The following is a 17931-nucleotide window of genomic DNA, read 5'->3' as shown; positions in this document are numbered from 1 at the left end:
GAGGGACAGCCAGCCTAGCACTCAAAACATTAGTTCACTGGACAGGGTGATTTGGATTAAACTCTCAGCTCTTCCATGACATTACAGTGGTACCTCTGGTTATGAACAGGATCCATTCCGGAACCCCGTTTGTAACCTGAAAGCACTGCATCCTGAAGCGCCGTGTCTGCGTCTGCGCATGTGCGTGATGCAATTCGGCACTTCTGCACATGCGCGTGACGTCATTTTCCACGTCTGCGTAAACGTGAACCGCTGAACCCGGACGTAACCCGTTCCGGTACTTCTGGGTTCAGCACGTTCGGAACCCGTGACGAACGCAACACACAGCGTTCGTAACACGAGGTACAACTTTACTTGGGTAGCTTTGAGCTACCGCCGTATCTCTTGACTTTGCCTCCCCCTAACTCGGAGAAGAGTTGTCAAATGCAGCCCAGTTCAAACATGATGGAATCAATGTGTAAAGTTCACGGGGCGACGTGCTTCTCTATGGTGTTGACTCCACCCAAGATTTGAAAGCTGCTCTCCACATGGATTGTCCCATGAGAGAGAGAAAGAGGGAAGGAGACTCCTTCCTGCCACAGAGACTACGGCTCTTCAGAACTGCACCACATTCCTGGTGGCCTGTTGCCGGTGCTGGCCTGGAGACTTTCCCATGCTGCTGAGTTCCTTTCACACAACATGGTCCCATGTGGAGCTGCCACAACATGGAAACACTTCCCTGCTATAAAATTTTAGTTGGCCGTGTTTAACAATGGTAAGCATTTAGCATACGCTGAATACAGTGCTGTCAAGTATCCCGTTTCCCCCGGGAATCTCCCTTATTTCAAGCAGTTTCCCGCTGCCATCCCTTATTTTTTATATCCCTTTAATTTCCCGTTTTTTCAAAGGAAGCAGCTCCTCTCCCTCCCCCTGCTGGCCAGGGACTGGGAAGACCTCGCCTCCTTGCAGCCTCAAAGCAAGCGGGAGCCATTTCCCGCGTTTACAGGCGTCGTAGCCCACGGGCAGCGTTTCCAAAATACAGTAAGCCTACTGCGCGCGTTCACACCAGTGCCGCCCACTTTTGCTTCTGGCTCCGCCCACCACTGCCATGTGACTGTCCCCGGGATAGGTGAGGCTGCTGATCCCTTATTTTCAAATCCAAAACTTGACAGCTATGGCTGAATATACTGTTGAGGCCAGTCATGATGAACAAAGCTGGTGGCCTAGTAGGTTAATTTGGGGTGCATTTCTGCCCAGTCATTTAGGGGAGTGGGTGGGATGCCTCATTGGCATAGAACAGTAACCCAGGACAGTGTTGCCACCACATTCAGAAAATATAGGCACAATATTTGCTTGCTGAGTCAATGTTTCCCTACTCCTCCCCTGCGAAGTTCTCACCATGTATTGATTTAGCTCTCTAGTTGTACTTTGACTATGTTAGGCGTATGCCTAATACATTGTGAAGATAGGGAGATAACATTCTTTGTATAGTACAGCTTTCAGTGAGACTTCCTTAAGGCCTTTTCTATAGAAGCTATTTGTACTCATTTCCCCAGTGCGTTATTTTTGTAAACAGCAACTTTGGCTGTTAAGTGTTCCCTCTTATCTGCAGGCATTAAATGAATGGAACAGCAAACTGCAGCGCGCCATGGTGACCGGTAGGCAAGGAAATCCCATACTGTACTGAAAAGGGTACAGAATTGTGCAAAACACCTTTGTTAAACATTACTAAAGCATCCTTACAATGTAAAAAACATGCATTACATTGCAAGATAATATAAAACATATATTCAAGTCTGTATTGCAGGTTATTATACATATTAATAATAAAAAATATATTTAGCAGTGCAATCCTAAGGATGCTAGCACATGAGGAAGTCCCGCCACAGCGTACAATCATTAACTCAAAAGCCCTGCTAATGCGGTTGTATTTCAGGTTTTTTTGCTTTATATATTTCTATCACTCTCTGCTATGCAAAACTTCCAGGAAGTAATAAACCGCATGCTTGCCATTCCCCAAACACACACAGGAGAAATGATCAACTGTACAACTCGCATCATCAAGAGGCTTGCTTTAAAAACAAACCAAAAAAACCTCAAAGCCCTCAGTTGCTAGATATGGTCTGCCTTACAAATCGAAGAAGGTCACACTATCCATGTTTCAGACTCTCAAAACAAAAAAATCACAAAGTCAAAAAGCCTCCAAATGAGGCACCCCCAACCTGCCGCCCTCCAGATGTTTTTGGCCTACAACTCCTGTGATCCCTAGCTAACAGGACCAGTGGCCAGGGATGATGGGAATTGTAGTCTCAAAACATCTGGAGGGCCGAAAGTTGGGGATGCCTGCTCCAATCCCTCTCTTCCTGAATTCTAGAAACCACCTGTTAAAGACATTAATGCAGCTGAACCACATCAGCACGACTGTTTTGAATGTTCAAAGCATGTTCCAGCTTTGCAGCGGGTTATCCTGTCCACATCTGCAACTATGTAAGTCATGGTGCAGTCTTTCTCTACTCGATGGTTTGCAATTGGATGGCAGGGCCAAAAGGCACTGCAGTTCTTTTTAGCTACCAGCAAGCAGCCTCTGACTAGAGGCAATTGTCTGCAAGGGTACAAGTGCTGTCTGCAAAAAAATTCTGCTCTGGCCAGAATTTTCATGAATTGCTTGTCAGCCGGTCTCTGCCTCCCAGCCAGTAGCATGCAACATTACCCACCAAGTACCTCAAGATGCCTCACAGGAAGTGGTTCATAAATGAATAGATCAATAATATCTCTCCCCCCCCCCCTTTTCTACCCCTAACATGGACACACACTTGTCTTTGCTGACAAAGATCCTTTCCAAACTAATCCAGACCCTGCAAAACCTCCGTTACTGGTTTCTTAGTAAAGCATGGAGATCATGCACTTCTGTGTATATCAATTTGCGTGCTATTAGTTTAAGAACTTATTATTACAGCCTATTGGCTGTACGGTAAGCCTGAGACTGAATTATTTAGTGCTGGGTATTACTGATCCTGGTGCATCATTCAAGTCTCCTCCGTTCTGGCCTGCATTTCTTTGTTTATATTAATCTGCAAGTGTCTATGCTCTATCGCTAACATATCCGCTGCTCCTTGCGTTTCCTCATATTTGCTGGACATCATTTCCCCTTAACCACTTTAGACTTTTGGCTCTTATTACCAAAATTAATTAAGGAAGAGATTTTTTTTTAAAAGTTGCTTATAGTACTGACTTTGACCGTCTATTATAATGCAACAGTATCGGAGCCCTGGCCTCGAACTGCAACTTCCCGTAGTGACCTTTGTGAATTGTTTAAGGTCCAGAGTGAGGCCATCATTCTATAGCAGGACACAATAAAAAGCATCACCTTTCCGTGCAGTACAAACATATGTCAAGTCTGCATGGCTAGCAATAACATTTCAGCTTCCTGCTGCCACAGATGTTCTTACAAGAACGAGGGCTTTTCAGCATTTCCATCCCGTGGCAGCAACCCAAGCCATCCCATGAACTTCCTCTCGTGCCTACATTTTTCCATTTAGTGTATGTGCTGCAGTTTAGGCCTGCAGAAATACATTTAGAATAAGAAATACATTTAGCATAAGTGAGGTCAGCATTCTTATGGAATATGCATTTACTCGTTTTGCTTTAAGATTTGAGTCTTGCGGCACCTTAAAGACGAACGGTTTTATTACAGTGTTAAGATTTGGGGGCTACAGTACACTAAATGCATGAAATATTACCCTGAGTAGCAGAATACACACACACACACACAAGGTTCGGGAGGAGATTGAAGATAGCGAGGGCAGAGGGAAATGGAACACAATAAATACAGACACAGTGATAATTACGTAATTGCCAGTAATCATTAATAAAACAGTTGTTTTGGCATTGGTAATTGGATACTCAACATTTTGAGTAAACAGAAAGCAAAAAGACTCCTAGTACTGAGTAATGTGGTGTGGAGGGAAACAGCACATTTAAGCGAACATTCAAATGTGGATTTTCACATACTAGGGCCATTGCATGCCTTTTAAATTATTGAATGTGTGTGTGTGTGTGTGTGTGTGTGTGTGTGTGTGTGTGGATAGTATCTTTTCACACCATAGTTCTGTGTGAAACCAGGCTCTCACCCTTCCCTTCCATTGTTATCCGTTATTCTGTGTGGAGTTTCATGAGTAAAACAACAGAAGAAGAACACAGTTAAATAAAAACAGACAAGCATTATAAATGAATTAAGCAATCTTACTTTACCCATCTCCAAACAGGTGTAAAATTACCTTTTAATGTTCTGTTACCTCGTTGCCATAGGTGGGTTTTATTCGGCATTCTTCAGCCTGAATTGTATGATTCACCCCATCCTGCAGCAATCCCTTCACTGTTTAATCAACTCTGAATTGTGTTTTAGTATGGTGATGAGACACACAAATAATGTCCAGTCATTTCTGTTGCTGATTCCTAGTAATGGGGTCTCTTTTCTGTTGCTTTACAGGTTATCGAAGGGAAGCTGGCCCCTTTCCTTGGGAAGGTAATCAAATTTGCCACTTCCCATGTGTACAACTGCAGCCTTTGTAGTCAAAAGGGATTCATGTGTGAGATCTGTAACAACGGCGAGATCCTGTACCCCTTTGAGGACATTTCTACAAGCAGGTAAAGGACGGTGATTTCATGTGTTGCTTTGCATGTGTGTACATTTACTATGGTGCGGTAATGATGAGAGGGCTGATGCAAACATGAGCAAGTGTTCAGCTTACCTCCTTTCTATGCGGAAACCTTTTATGAAGGCCAAACGAGACACAACATTAAATGCATCTTCATACCAATGGAGGAATTTCCTCTCAGTGCAAATAGCAGCTTCAAAGGAGTGGTTTTCATGTGGACTACAGTAAGTTGAACTGCAGTGTTAAACTCCCTCTCACCATCACCACCAATAATCATCCCCCTCAGCTGCTGCTTGCATTTGTAGCCAGTACAAGTGGAAAGTGTGCACATTCATGGGGTATGTACCATCATGCTTTGGTCTGCTTCACCACACGTACATGCACCAGGGAATTGGAGTTCACCCCCACTCTCTGCGGTGTGTAAATGCAAAGGACTAGACACGTGTAGTTACGGCAAGCACAACAGTGTACATAACACACAAAGGGGACTTAAGAGAAGACTTGTGAACTCAAGAGGGATTTTCGCAATCTGACCATTAAAATTCCTTAAGACGTTTATTTCTAAGCAGTTCAGATTGTAAATGCAAGTCTGATATTTTAGAGGCCCTAGGCAAGGTAAGGCTAATGGGACCTGCCTACCCCGAGCCAACAAGTTTCAAGAATACAGGTGAAACTCGAAAAATTAGAATATCGTGGAAAAGTCCATTTACTGTATATTCTGGCGTATAAGACTACTTTTTAACCCAGGAAAATCTTCTCAAAAGTCGGGGGTTGTCTTATACGCCCGGTGGAAAATCGGTCGAGTATATCTCAAACTCTATATTTTAACTGGGAAAGTTGGGGGTCGTCTTATACGCCGGAAAATACGGTATGTAAGCAATTGTTTTCATTAGCTACTGGAGTTTAATATATGAGATAGACTCATGACATGCAAAGCGAGATATGTCAAGCATTTGTTTCTTATAATTGTGATGATTATGGCGTACAGCTGATGAAAACCCCAAAGTTGAAATTGTTAATTTGGGGTTCTCATCAGCTGTACGCCATAATCATCACAATTGTAACAAATAAAGGCTTGACATATCTCGCTTTGCATGTTTATCTCATATATTAGTTTCACCTTTTAAGTCGAATTACTGAAAGAAATGAACCTTTCCACGATATTCTAATTTTTTGAGTTTCACCTGTATTTAGCTTTTCTGGGGGTCAGTATCCAGACTGTCCCTTCCCTTCTCTTGGCCCCCTGTATGTATGGGAAGCCTGAGGATAGGAGAAAAGGAGAGAGGCACTTGACACTTGTCTTTCATCAGCCCGTAAGTAGTTGTGCATTGGCAACTGAGTGCATCATCTTGCTGCAATTTGGACTTGGGGATTGTTAGATAAAGGAGCTGACCAGGCTGCATGTTGGGGCTGATTCATACATGCATTTGCTGTTGTTGTTGTTGTTCAGTCGTTTAGTCGTGTCCGACTCTTCATGACCCCATGGACCAGAGCACGCCAGGCACGCCTATCCTTCACTGCCTCTCGCAGTTTGGCCAAACTCATGTTAGTAGCTTTGAGAACACTGTCCAACCATCTCGTCCTCTGTCGTCCCCTTCTTCTTGTGCCCTCCATCTTTCCCAACATCAGGGTCTTTTCTAAGGAGTCTTCCCTTCTCATGAGGTGGCCAAAGTACTGGAGCCTCAACTTCAGGATCTGTCCTTCTAGTGAGCACTCAGGGCTGATTTCTTTAAGGATGGATAGGTTTGATCTTCTTGCAGTCCATGGGACTCTCAAGAGTCTCCTCCAGCACCATAATTCAAAAGCATCAATTCTTCGGCGATCAGCCTTCTTTATGGTCCAGCTCTCACTTCCGTACATTACTACTGGGAAAACCATAGCTTGAACTATATGGACCTTTGTCGGCAAGGTGATGTCTCTGCTTTTTAAGATACTGTTTAGGTTTGCATCATACATGCATGCTCATCCCTTAATCTGACTGCATATCATGCCTGTGTGAATCAGGCATAGATAAAACATCTATGTCACCCCAATTGAATTTTTCAATGGAGTGTCCAGGAGTGAGTCATAAATAACTAAGTTTTATATATGCATGTTGATCCTCCCTTCGGCATTGTTGGCAGTTTGTGAGATGGCCAGGATTATTTTGTTAGCATAATTTGTTAAGAGTTGTTTTTCTTTCCATCTGGAATAAGAGTCCTGTGCTAGTGCAGCTAAGGCCACCTTTTACTGAGATTTCTGACTGGCACCTCTTTTACTGCTAATATTTACCCCATCTTTCCCTGGTTTTGTTTCAGTAGTTTGTTTTTAGTATGAGGTCCAAGCCCTGAATGTATATTAAATGAGGTGTGCAGCGCAACTATGCAAACACTGATTAAGAAAGAAAAGAGAACACTTGCAAAACAGTAATTTCTAGGACGGAAAGTTGTGAATGAAAAAGCATTAAGGAGAAATAAGATCATGGAGACAAAGATATCGGCAAGGCACTTGTGAGGATAATGAAAGGGGCAAAATACTTGATGTAAGAAGGTTTCTCAGTGCAATGTATGTAGTTTCTCTGCAGAATGATTTGATTACTCTTGAGTGTTTGCTGTGCATTAAAATCACAGGTTAAACGCCTTAGAATTCTGAAATCTTAAATGCCCTGAGAGAATTTGCAGTACATCTCGGATCAGTGATATCTGGGTGTATTGACTTCTGTTGGTGCTTATTATACTGGCAGCCAGTAATATATATGTGTACATGCTCAATACAAAAACAGATTTAATGACACTGATTTAACCACATCATTTTCAAAATAATATTTAATATTACTGTACCAGTGAAGTCGTGGTTCAGTAACAAAAGTGAGTTAGTTTGATCAGTTAATTTTTATTTTGGCAATTAGTTTGAACATTATCTGTCTGTATATTGTATAATATTCTTTTGTTGGGGCATTGTGTTGATAGAAAGCAGGTTGCCCATTAATAGATGAAATGGAGATGAAAATACCCTATGTTGTTGTTCAGTCGTGTCCGACTCTTCGTGACCCCATGGACCAGAGCACGCCAGGCACCCCTATCCTCCACTACCTCCTGCAGTTTGGCCAAACTCATGTTAGTCGCTTCGAGAACACTGTCCAACCATCTCGTCCTCTGTCCTCCCCTTCTCCTTGTGCCCTCCATCTTTCCCAACATCAGGGTCTTTTCTAGGGAGCCTTCTCTTCACATGAGGTGGCCAAAGTACTGTGGCTGCTCCCCCCCCCGAAAATACCGTATATACTTGAGTATAAGCCAAGTTTTTCAGCACATTTTTGGGCTGAAAAAGCCTCCCTTGGCTTATACTCGAGTGAGGGGGGTGGTGGTAGCGGGAGGAGGAGCAGCCCGCCGGGCTGGCAGATCGTGCATTTTTTTTTTTAGAAAGAAGGAAGGGGGTGTTGAAAGGAAGCCACTCAGCAGCTGATTGCAAGAGATCAGAGGGAGATAAGAGACACTAGCAATGAAGGAGGCTGCCTGGGAGGGGGGAGGTAAAAGCACATGGGTCCTCAGGATTTTTGCATTGGGTTGTAACGCCGCAAATTTGTGACAACACAAATTCACCATCAGCTCACATAGCATGTCCATGGTTACAGCCTGCACCAAAAAAAATCACACACCCACTGTTTTGTGTGGCCGCAATGGCGCAAAAACATTGTATATTAATTTGTCTAATCTCATTTCGGGCTGCTCCTTCCTCCTCCTCCTCCCCCTTTGCCGCTGTTGGCATTTCCCACCCTTGGCTTATACTCGAGTCAATAAGTTTTCCCAGTTTTTTGTGGTAAAATTAGGCGCCTTGGCTTATATTTGGGTGGGCTTATACTCGAGTATATACGGGTAAATAATAACCCATGTCCGTTGTGATGAACTTACTGTTGTCCTAATGACTTTGTTTCTGCTCCTTCACTTGCATGTGTTCAGCTTCACTAAATCTAAACAAAATTAATGTGTTTTAAATGAGTGCAAAACTGGACTTTTAATAAATCTTGAGCCTCTGTTAGAGTGGTATAAAAAACCCCAACAATAAATTGCCTTAATAAGAAGTTGTTTGTACTGTGTGAAAGAGTTCCCCCTGCATTCACGGCATTCTTGAATGACTAGGAATTGAAGTGTGTTTGCACCTTGCTTTGCATATATTTCCCCTTTGCCTTTTTGCCTTGACCTTTTCGCTTGACAAAAGAAGAAAGCAAAGCGATGAGCCTCAGGTGCCCTTGCCAAGACCTGCCGGAGGGTCAGCACTGGATGAAGACCATCCTGATATAAGGGCATCCTTACAGGGGCTGATGGAGAGAACAAGTTCTGCTAAAAAAGTAGTTTTTCTGTGGGTCCATTTCCAGATGTGATTTCTCAAGGCCTGTCTCTTACGGAGACAGATAAATCCCAGGGCAGGAGGACACCCCCACCCACTTTTAAAGAGCCGGAGTTTCCATTTGCACGGAGGCTGTTTGCACAGCATTCATTTTTTGTCAATCCTTGAGCAAACAGAGCAAATACCTGGATAATGCACTCATCTGGCTTTGAATGCACATATATTACATACCCTTTTCTTGCTAATCGGTGTGACACATTCCTTTGTTGGCTAAATGGTTCCAAAACAAACACAATCATTTCAGTTAATTAGCGGGGGTTTGTGGGCTGTGCCTGGCAGGCTCCTTACATCCTGTCCCACAATACACAACTTCCAAGTCTGCTGTCTTAGCACAGTTGCAGAATGCTCAAATAATTCTATCTCTCTCTTTTTTCTTGCTTGGTTTTGCATTGCTTAGTTAAAGTATTTCCCTTCCTTGGATTTCCTGGGTGTCGGGTTTTGGAATGAAAACTAAAAATAGAAGAATAGTAAAGTGGAAGTGGAAATGTTGTAATAGCCTGGTCTTCTGATTTTTTCCTGTCAGCTCCAGCAATTAGTTGTTAAGTAGACATGGAAATTGACTCAAGCCTGCTGGAAATAGTGTTCTCAGGAAAGCTTCACTTTCCAGGGGGCAGAGTGTCAGGTGGTAGTTACTCACTGGTGTGGTGGAATAGCACCGCGCATGCTTGAAGATACGGCATTGTGAATTTTTCGCAGTTTTCGGATACAAGCTCTTGTCGCTGAGATTTCCTTCACCTTTTACTGCAAGGAGTAAAAAATATGTATGAGTTATTCCTTGCAAAGGAATTAAAATTATTTTCTTTGAGAGCCAGTGTGGTGTAGTGGTTAAGAGTGGTAGTCTCGTAATCTGGGGAACCGGGTTCGCATCTCCTCTCCTCCACATGCAGCTGCTGGGTGACCTTGGGCTAGTCACACTTCTCTGAAGTCTCTCAGCCCCACTCACCTCACAGAGTGTTTGTTGTGGGGGAGGAAGGGAAAGGAGAATGTCAGCCGCTTTGAGACTCCTTCGGGTAGTGAAAAGCGGGATATCAAATCCAAACTCTTCTTGCAAAGTAAAATGCTGATAAATGTTTAGTATGGCGAAATTCCAGGTTCTGCTACCTGTCAGTGCTGGGAAACATTTTGTTGTTGGGTCATTGTTGATCTGGTTTCTCAGATCAACTTCAGGGATAGAGGTCTCAAACTGGTATTCCAGACTGTAATAAACAAAAGGGCTCTTGTGTGCCCATAAAAGAGCAGATTTTGTTTATTACAACACAGACAACCAAGACCCAGTGCCTTCCTTTCTCTACCACCAACGCAGCCCATCTGCTGAAGGAATCGCTTGCATTACCCAAAGGTGTCCTCTAGAAAGCATTAGAAGACCCACCGGCTGGTGCATCACCCAGTCAGGTGGAATCAGTGCAGTTCCACTCGGCCTTGTAAAGCCTTTACCCCTAAACCACCTGACTCCCATTGAGACGAGCCTGCCAGGCTGAATTTCTGCTCTTCACCTTCCTTCACAGAACCCTCTGCTTCTGGAACTTGACCATTTGCTTTTCTAGATGACACTGGTTACCTCTGTCCCATCTGCCTGCTAGCAGCCATTCTGAGAACTTGACTTTTGCCCGCTGTAGATCATACCACTTGCCTTTGACCCCCACCTGGCCGAGAACTTTCTTGCTCCTGACCCTGGCTGTCACTTGTCGGGTCATAGCGAACCTTGACCTAAGGACAACTGCGAGAATGCAGGGTCCCTGTGCATAGCTGTCTGCCACTTTTGAGGCTATATACACATGTACTGTCGGTGTGCCCATAAACTCTGCACAAGTGTTAAGTCCCACATGCTGTTGCATCTGAAGAAGTGTGCATGCACACGAAAGCTCATACCAAGAACAAACTCAGTTGGTCTCTAAGGTGCTACTGGAAAGAATTTTCTATTTTGTTTCGATGCTGTTGCATGCAATGGATCATAGGAAAACTAATCTTTCAGTGTTACTTTTTTTTAAAAAAACAACAACACAAGAACAACCCTTTTGTACAATCATGACTCCAGCCTATGCAGAAAATGAAATAACTTCCTTGAGCATCTCACTGACTACCATACTAATGAATCATCTTGCATTTTTTTAAAAAAGAAATGTGTTATTTTGTCATATGTTTCAGGGCATGCAAAGAAGTATAATCTTCTGCACTTCAGAGCTGAAATTATCTTGTGGCTTCTAGGAAAGAATGCTAGAAGGGAGGAAGCTGGCTAAGGATGGGGCTGGCTGGGGCACAAGTTTATGTGGCTCCACTACCAGTTTCCAGCACCTCCACTAAGAGGTCATTTCACCCAGCCCAAATTTCCCGTGTTAAGAATGGCTGCCCTACAGGAGCATACTCCTGATCATTTAAAATGCAAAAACCTTCACGGAGATTCAGAGGTGTTTCAAGCACTGGCGCTATGTGCATAATCTAGAAAATGAGCCACATGATTGCACTCCTACAGCAGCTGTGACCATAGGAAGCCGAACATGAAAAGTGGACTTTCCCCCTCTGGGACTGCTGCAGGCAAAACGGAAGACATGAATGAGTCCACAGTTGCTTGTTTTTAAGGTCTCATCTTTTTGTCATCTTCAAAGCAACAAATGTCTTCTCCACAATGTCATTGTATTTGTGCTCAAAAGGATCTGAGAAAGGGAGAATAAAGGCTTAGTAATAATGAGACTGTTTTGTAAATAAGTGCCATAAAAGGAACACCCTCTTTCCCAACACAGGTGCTTCTCATTGCCCTCAGATGTTAGAGAAGTGGGGTGACGCAGCATCGAGCTGTGGCCTTGGCCAGATAAGAAGCAGGTGTTTGATCGCTTGATTGAAATTCTGAACGGTCCTGCAGCCACAGCGAGGAGATACACCTTTGAAATTTTCCATGGAAGTTAGAGTAGGTTGCAGCTGGGAAAGATTTCAGCTTTTAAGTCTTGCAGGTTCATCTCAGCTTCATGATTCCTTCTCTCCTTAAGCCATATAGTGAATCGTGCAACACAAAATCAACAGAGCGCTTAAGTGCCATATTTCGTTTTCACTTGTCAGTCTCTTGGGGAGACTGCGGTTGACTTCACGCATTCTGTTTGTGTATCAGGTCCTGAACCACATGTGAAGGTGGTCCTAACTGGGCTGGCATGGCTAGCCAGGACACACTCTGGTCCACCCCAGTACCGGCAGCTCCTCCTCATTCATCTCACCATCACCCACAACTTCCACTCCATTCTCTTCCCCTTTGGGCCCAGTCTGGTAGTGGGGAGGAAGATGGTAGCTGCAGCCCCCGTTTTTTTGCTTGTCCGGCTAATGTCTCTTCTTCCTTACCCAATGAGATGGCATGCGTGGCTGGGGGGTGGGGGGCTTCTCTAACAATGGGAGCAGGTAAATAACATATATAGGAAGCACCACCAGCAGCAACAACAGCAACATTTCCTCTACCTCAGGGGTAGCCAACTCCCAAGAGACTGCAATCTACTCACAGAGTTAAAAACTGGCAGTGATCTACCCCCTTTTGGGGGGTTCAGGTCAAAGTTGTTGCGCTAGCTTTTTTTAGGTAGGAGGAAGGCCCATTTGGGGGGGGGGGGTTCGGGTCAAAGTTGTTGAGTTTTTTTTTCAGGGTGGAGGTAAAATGTTGAGCTTTTTTAAAGGGAGCAACAGTTGTTCAGCTTCTTTGGGGGGAGCCAATGATCTACCAGTGATCTATCACAAGCATCCAGTGATCTACCGGTAGAAGAAGGAGCAAGCAGAAGTGGCAAGGAAAAAGGAGCTGTCCATGTTTGCAAGAAGAGCAGAAAGGAGAGCCATTTCCATTGTCCAGCAGCAGTTTGTATGTGTCGGGAGAATCTGGTTTATGGTGGGCCCTTGCTGGGGCATGGACCTGGGCAGATGCCCAGTGATGCCAACCCATGGTGCTCAGCCTGACATCAACAATGTTTTAATGTTACATGTGACTGTGTCAAATATTCACCTGCAAATGTGTATCATCTAGATACACTCATAAGAGCCGCAGGTAACTGACGAGTGTACATTTGGTGGAAAACCTGGGTTTGCCTCTTTTGGAATGTGTGAAATAATCCTAATAGGAAGGAGAAACAGGACTCCTGAAATACTGATTGGCAGTGGGTATTCAGGAACACACATTAAAATCCCGTAGAAATGAGGAAATGTGTGGAACTTGTGGGCTTCATTCCTTGGATATTTGCCTCATCGAGATCCTTGTGTCTTAACAAGTTTTCATCAGAAACTGTTCAGAGGTGTTCCTGGCTTTTCTACACAACCACAACCCAGAAAACCTCCTCCTTCCCCTGAAAATAAAGCTATGGTAATCAGGTACTTGTGGGAGTTGCTGCAGTGTGTTGCGCCAGATTCACTGCAAGGCAGATTCATGGACCCTCTGGCCCATTACTTCTGCTCATTGTCTCAGCAATTAAGATGTCTGAGCAACTGAAGTGTCACAATGCACTGAACTCAAATTTTCAACCTAAGCTATCACCGTTGCCATATATTACTGGAATAGAATTGGGCAACCCAGCAAAAAATAATAATAATGGTCTGGGTTGGCCCAGTGGCGTTGCTAGCCTCTGCGCTGCTGGGCCTCTGCGCTGCTTGAATGCGCCGGCTCTGCTTCCTTTTCCCGCCCCCCGCGGTTTTTTTCGGCGGGGGGTGGTGGCCAGCGAGGAGGGGGTGACAAGTTTGACACCCCCCCTCGCTGGTCGGCCCCCCCCCGAAAGAAAGCGGCATAAAGCACCCCTTCCATGTGCTGCTGGGTGACGGAGGGAGCGGCGGCGCGTGGGAGTGGCGGGAGGGGCCGCCGCTTGTCACCCTGTCACTGGGGGCGTACCGCCCCCACCGCCCCTCCCCAGCGACGCTCCTGGGTTGGCCTTGTGGAACTTCCAGCCCACAAAAGCCGCCTTTAGGGGATAGACCCAGAACACTACCTGCTTTTTAGCTGTCTTCCTGATCTTAGGAAACTTCTGGGCCATACGAGTACTGGAAAACTGCATGGGAAAGCTGCTGTTTTAGTGCTAACATTGCTGGAAGGAAGCCATCGTGTTCTCTCCAAACTCTCTGTCACTGTTCTCTCTACCATCAACTCACCCTTAACACTTTGTCCCACAACCCATACCTGAAAATAGGTAACAAGTGTTTAGCCTCCAAGAAAGATTTTCGAAAAGCTTACTCCAAATTATTGTGTAACATAGAAGATGGTGATAACTTAGTATAGACCCTATTAGTAAAAATACTAATGAAAAGGCTGGCCAGATAGAAAAGTCTTGATCTTGTTTGTCTGTTTGCTGTTGCTTACTGCTGGTTGTGCAGCCAGAAATTTATGCTGCTGTTACTGGAGGTTACTTTTGGCAATTTTAATGAATTGCACATGCTTTGTGTGAATGTGGTTTTATTACAATGCATTTTTACTTTGGTCTATGATCTTAAATAGGTTTTAAGTCATGGAGAGACCTTTTGTGTAACAAGCAAGTAACAAGTTCTGCTAATGATAATAATTGATCTGGGACCCAAAACTCAGCAGAGGAGGCATCAGGCAGGTAGCCCTAGGAAGAGCTGACTTGGGACCCCACTAGAGAGAGGAGCCTCTCCTCTATAGCGATTCTTCTAACTTGGGTTGCCAGAGTTATCCAGAGAAAGACTTCAATGAAGGCCACAATTGTATGCATGTTGGGAACCAAATCCCATTAAGCAGTAGGAGCTGTTTCTGAGCAAATAATCTATGAATGAGATTAGGGTGCTATACACTAATGCAGCTACTGTTAGTTTGGTAGTGAGAAAACAACAATTGGACCTGTAGTGTGGGATAACCGGTTAAAATGAAGAAGCTGATTTATGGAAGGCTTTGGGAGCTGGAAGCGTGAGTGCTGGTGGGATTTTAAGTAAAGCCCATGAAGAGTGTCATTCATGCCTCCTTTTCCTTGTCCTCCTGCTTGTAATCATCTGTTCCCTTTTATCAAGGAACAAGTTGACTATTGATCATACAGAAGTTTTGGGCGGTGGGTGGTTTTTTTTTGTTTTGCAACTTTTTCAAATGGTTTGAATGATGTCTTTGCTCTTGATTTTGAAATCATTAATCTTCTCTTGTCCCTCCCCGCCCCCTGATTTAATGCATCTGTGTAGCAACGGCAGGTGTGTTTCACTCTTCCATAATCCTGCAGGCGTCCATTTCGACAAATTCCTGATAAGCGTTTACATTCTCCAGTTGACTGAGAAGAGCGATCAAAAGAGGGAAAAGGGAGAGGCCCTGAATGAATGCAAAATGACACTCTCATCAATCATTGGTCTCCCGCGTTTCCCAAGGAATTGTAAATCACTAACGAAAGGGGGAATTAGCTTGATAAAGTCAGCATTAGTGTCAGATGTGGATGATTTAAAATTTCTAAAGGCACAACTGTTTTCTTTGGCTGTCATCTTGGCTCCCACTTGGGTTGCCTGCATGTGCTCCAGTCCAGTAAAGAATGGATAACATGCTTAAGTAATTAAGCTTGTAAAATCTACCAGAGATTTTGAGATTAAAGCAAATACTAACAGCTGCAACCCTGCATCCGGTCAGGCTGCTTAAATCCCAGTGACTTCATTAACTGCACATAGCATTGTGCCCTAACTGCCTCGCTAAACCACTGCCATAGTATAACTGTAAGACAGCTTCTCACTGGGACTCAACGATGTCTGAGCATCCTCTGAACGTTCCTCGGTGTGGCTGGCTTTCAGAGGCCAGAATACAGCCAGCACAGGAACAGTCTTAGCACAGAACTTCTTTCCTCTGCATAGCGGGGAAGAGAAGCTAGGAACCTACATATTAATATACAAATCCCTGATTTTGTTCTCACAGATGTGACAGCTGTGGTGCCGTCTTCCATTCAGAGTGCAAGGTGAAGTCGGTGCCATGCCCCAGGTGTGTGCGGAGGGAGCTTCAGATGAAGCAGAAGTCATTCTGGAGAAGACTCAACGTGGATGAAAGCCTGGAAGAGGCCTGCAACATGTTTGAACTGTCCTATCAGAACACTTGACTCAAAAGAAGAAGCTGGCAACCTGCAGAGATCCCTTTCCTGCTGTAGAATGAATGCTTACAAGGCAACGTTCCACTGCCAGGCAGAATCCTTTCCTGCAAAAAGATTGGCTGATATTCACCTTTTTGGTTATTGAATAGCAAGGGTCAATGTTACTAAGAAGATTGAAGGCAGAACGCATTCATGAAGTCTAGGTCTACCAGGTGGTCTAAAGCCAAATGTAGTTTACTTGAAATATTTCCTATTCTCTTTGCATTTATTGTTAGAAATAGAAATATTGTGTGCATTATTTATTATTATGTTTCCAAGTGAACTATTTTGCAGAAATAGCAAAGGTGGCGCTGGAACTTAAAGGCCCCAGAGTACTTTGCACAGGGGGCCTATGAGATGTATTTGTGGGGTCTTTTGCAGCTTAGAAGGATGTTTTAGTAAACCATCCTTAAGACTACATTCCTCTCCCACCTCTCAAAAAGTAAACTCAATTATAGATCCACATCTAGATGACTATAGAATAGCAATCCTTGTACGCTATATGAACCAAGTGCTAAATGCTGTTTAGTTCTTGCATTGCTGTTCTTGACTACTGGAACAGCAGCTCGTGGTTGTAGAACACCTGCACAACATTCCAATCTCTTACTAAGTCAACAATGCAAATCCCTGTGATTTTTCTCACATGTAGCATGATTAAACACCAAAATGCATCTCTTTTGATGTTAAACAATGTACACACTGCTTCGCTGCTGCTTTGGAAGTCGACCACTTTTTCTAAGCACCTTTCTCCCCCCTTCATACATTTTGAAATGGTGAGCTGAGGGTCTGCCTCGTCTCTCTCTCTCTCTCTGCTGCTCTATCCTTTTGGCTGCACTTGATATGGGGACTCGGCATAGCAGCCTGAGCGATTGCTGGGGACAAATGCTTCAGTGCAGCGAGGAGGAGGAGGCACATCTTGGAACACCTCCTTCGAGAAATTGGGACTTGTGCAGTTTCTAATTCTGCACCAGGAGGCGCATGTACAGAACTCGGCACATGGTGGCTGCAGATTGTCAGGTGTGCATACACACTCACTGTGCACACAGCACTGCATACTGTGAATAGCGATGCACTTTCCATGTGTCTTATGATAGAGATTGGAACGTGCTTCCTCGTCTTTTGCCTGAGGGTTTAGTACACGACTTTTACCCATGGGATCCTAGTAATGCATAACATTTTGCCCACCTATTCATCTGTCTTTGGAGTGAGGCCCATTAATCCTCCCTGTTCTGTGTATCTGGTACTTAAAGATATGTCAAATGAAGTTTGCTAATGCTCCAGTCTTGTGCACCTAGATTCACCTACTGGTAACTTATGTAAGCTTTCCCAGCCGTATCAATGGAGAATTCCAGCCTTCATTCATATTGTCTCTCCATTGAAGGCAGAGGGTCATAAAAAGGTAGCAGCAGATTTAATTTACTGGCACTCATAAATGTTTCCTCTGAGCCTGATTTTGTTTCTTTGTTTTTAGCCACTTAAGAGGCTGTGTTCAGAGGTAACTATAAGCTATGGTTTATCATTTGAGCAACATGCTTAGGAGAATCTCAGGCTCATGTGCTTCCTCCTCAAGGAGGAGATTGGAAGCTGTTGCTTCTCCTTTTGGATAACTGCAGTTTGGCCTTCGTTGGTTTGAACTATGGTTTAGTGAAACATGCCAACTTCACATCTTGGTTGATGCTTAACCATAGTTTAGGGTTTGGGCGTAAACACTAAACTGAGATTAATCAAAGGTAGCAGCCTGAGGCTTCCCTGGGCTTGTTCCTGTATCAAATAGCAGTAAACTTGAGGTTATTATTAGGTCCAAATGCTCACAGTCCCTGAGATCTTTTATTATCCAGTGCAGTTCATATCTCTGTATTACC

The 17931-nt window shown here is 44.2% G+C and overlaps 1 protein-coding gene across 1 annotated transcript in view; it reads left to right on the top strand.

Moving 5' to 3' along the window:
- PLEKHM3 (pleckstrin homology domain containing M3) overlaps window positions 1–16764 on the top strand; it is a 64895-nt gene extending 48131 nt beyond the window's left edge. The window contains exons 6-7 of the mRNA XM_033170275.1: window positions 4469–4626; window positions 15862–16764. Coding sequence (XP_033026166.1) covers window positions 4469–4626; window positions 15862–16039 — 336 coding nt within the window. The 3' untranslated portion in view covers window positions 16040–16764. The remainder of the gene's footprint in view (window positions 1–4468; window positions 4627–15861) is intronic.
- Window positions 16765–17931: the final 1167 nt, after the last annotated feature.

This window comes from Lacerta agilis, chromosome 1, assembly GCF_009819535.1.
Source record: "Lacerta agilis isolate rLacAgi1 chromosome 1, rLacAgi1.pri, whole genome shotgun sequence".
Lineage (NCBI taxonomy): Eukaryota > Metazoa > Chordata > Lepidosauria > Squamata > Lacertidae > Lacerta > Lacerta agilis.
The sequence above is the reverse complement of the archived record's forward strand: the minus strand, read 5'-3'. Positions and strand labels throughout refer to the sequence as shown.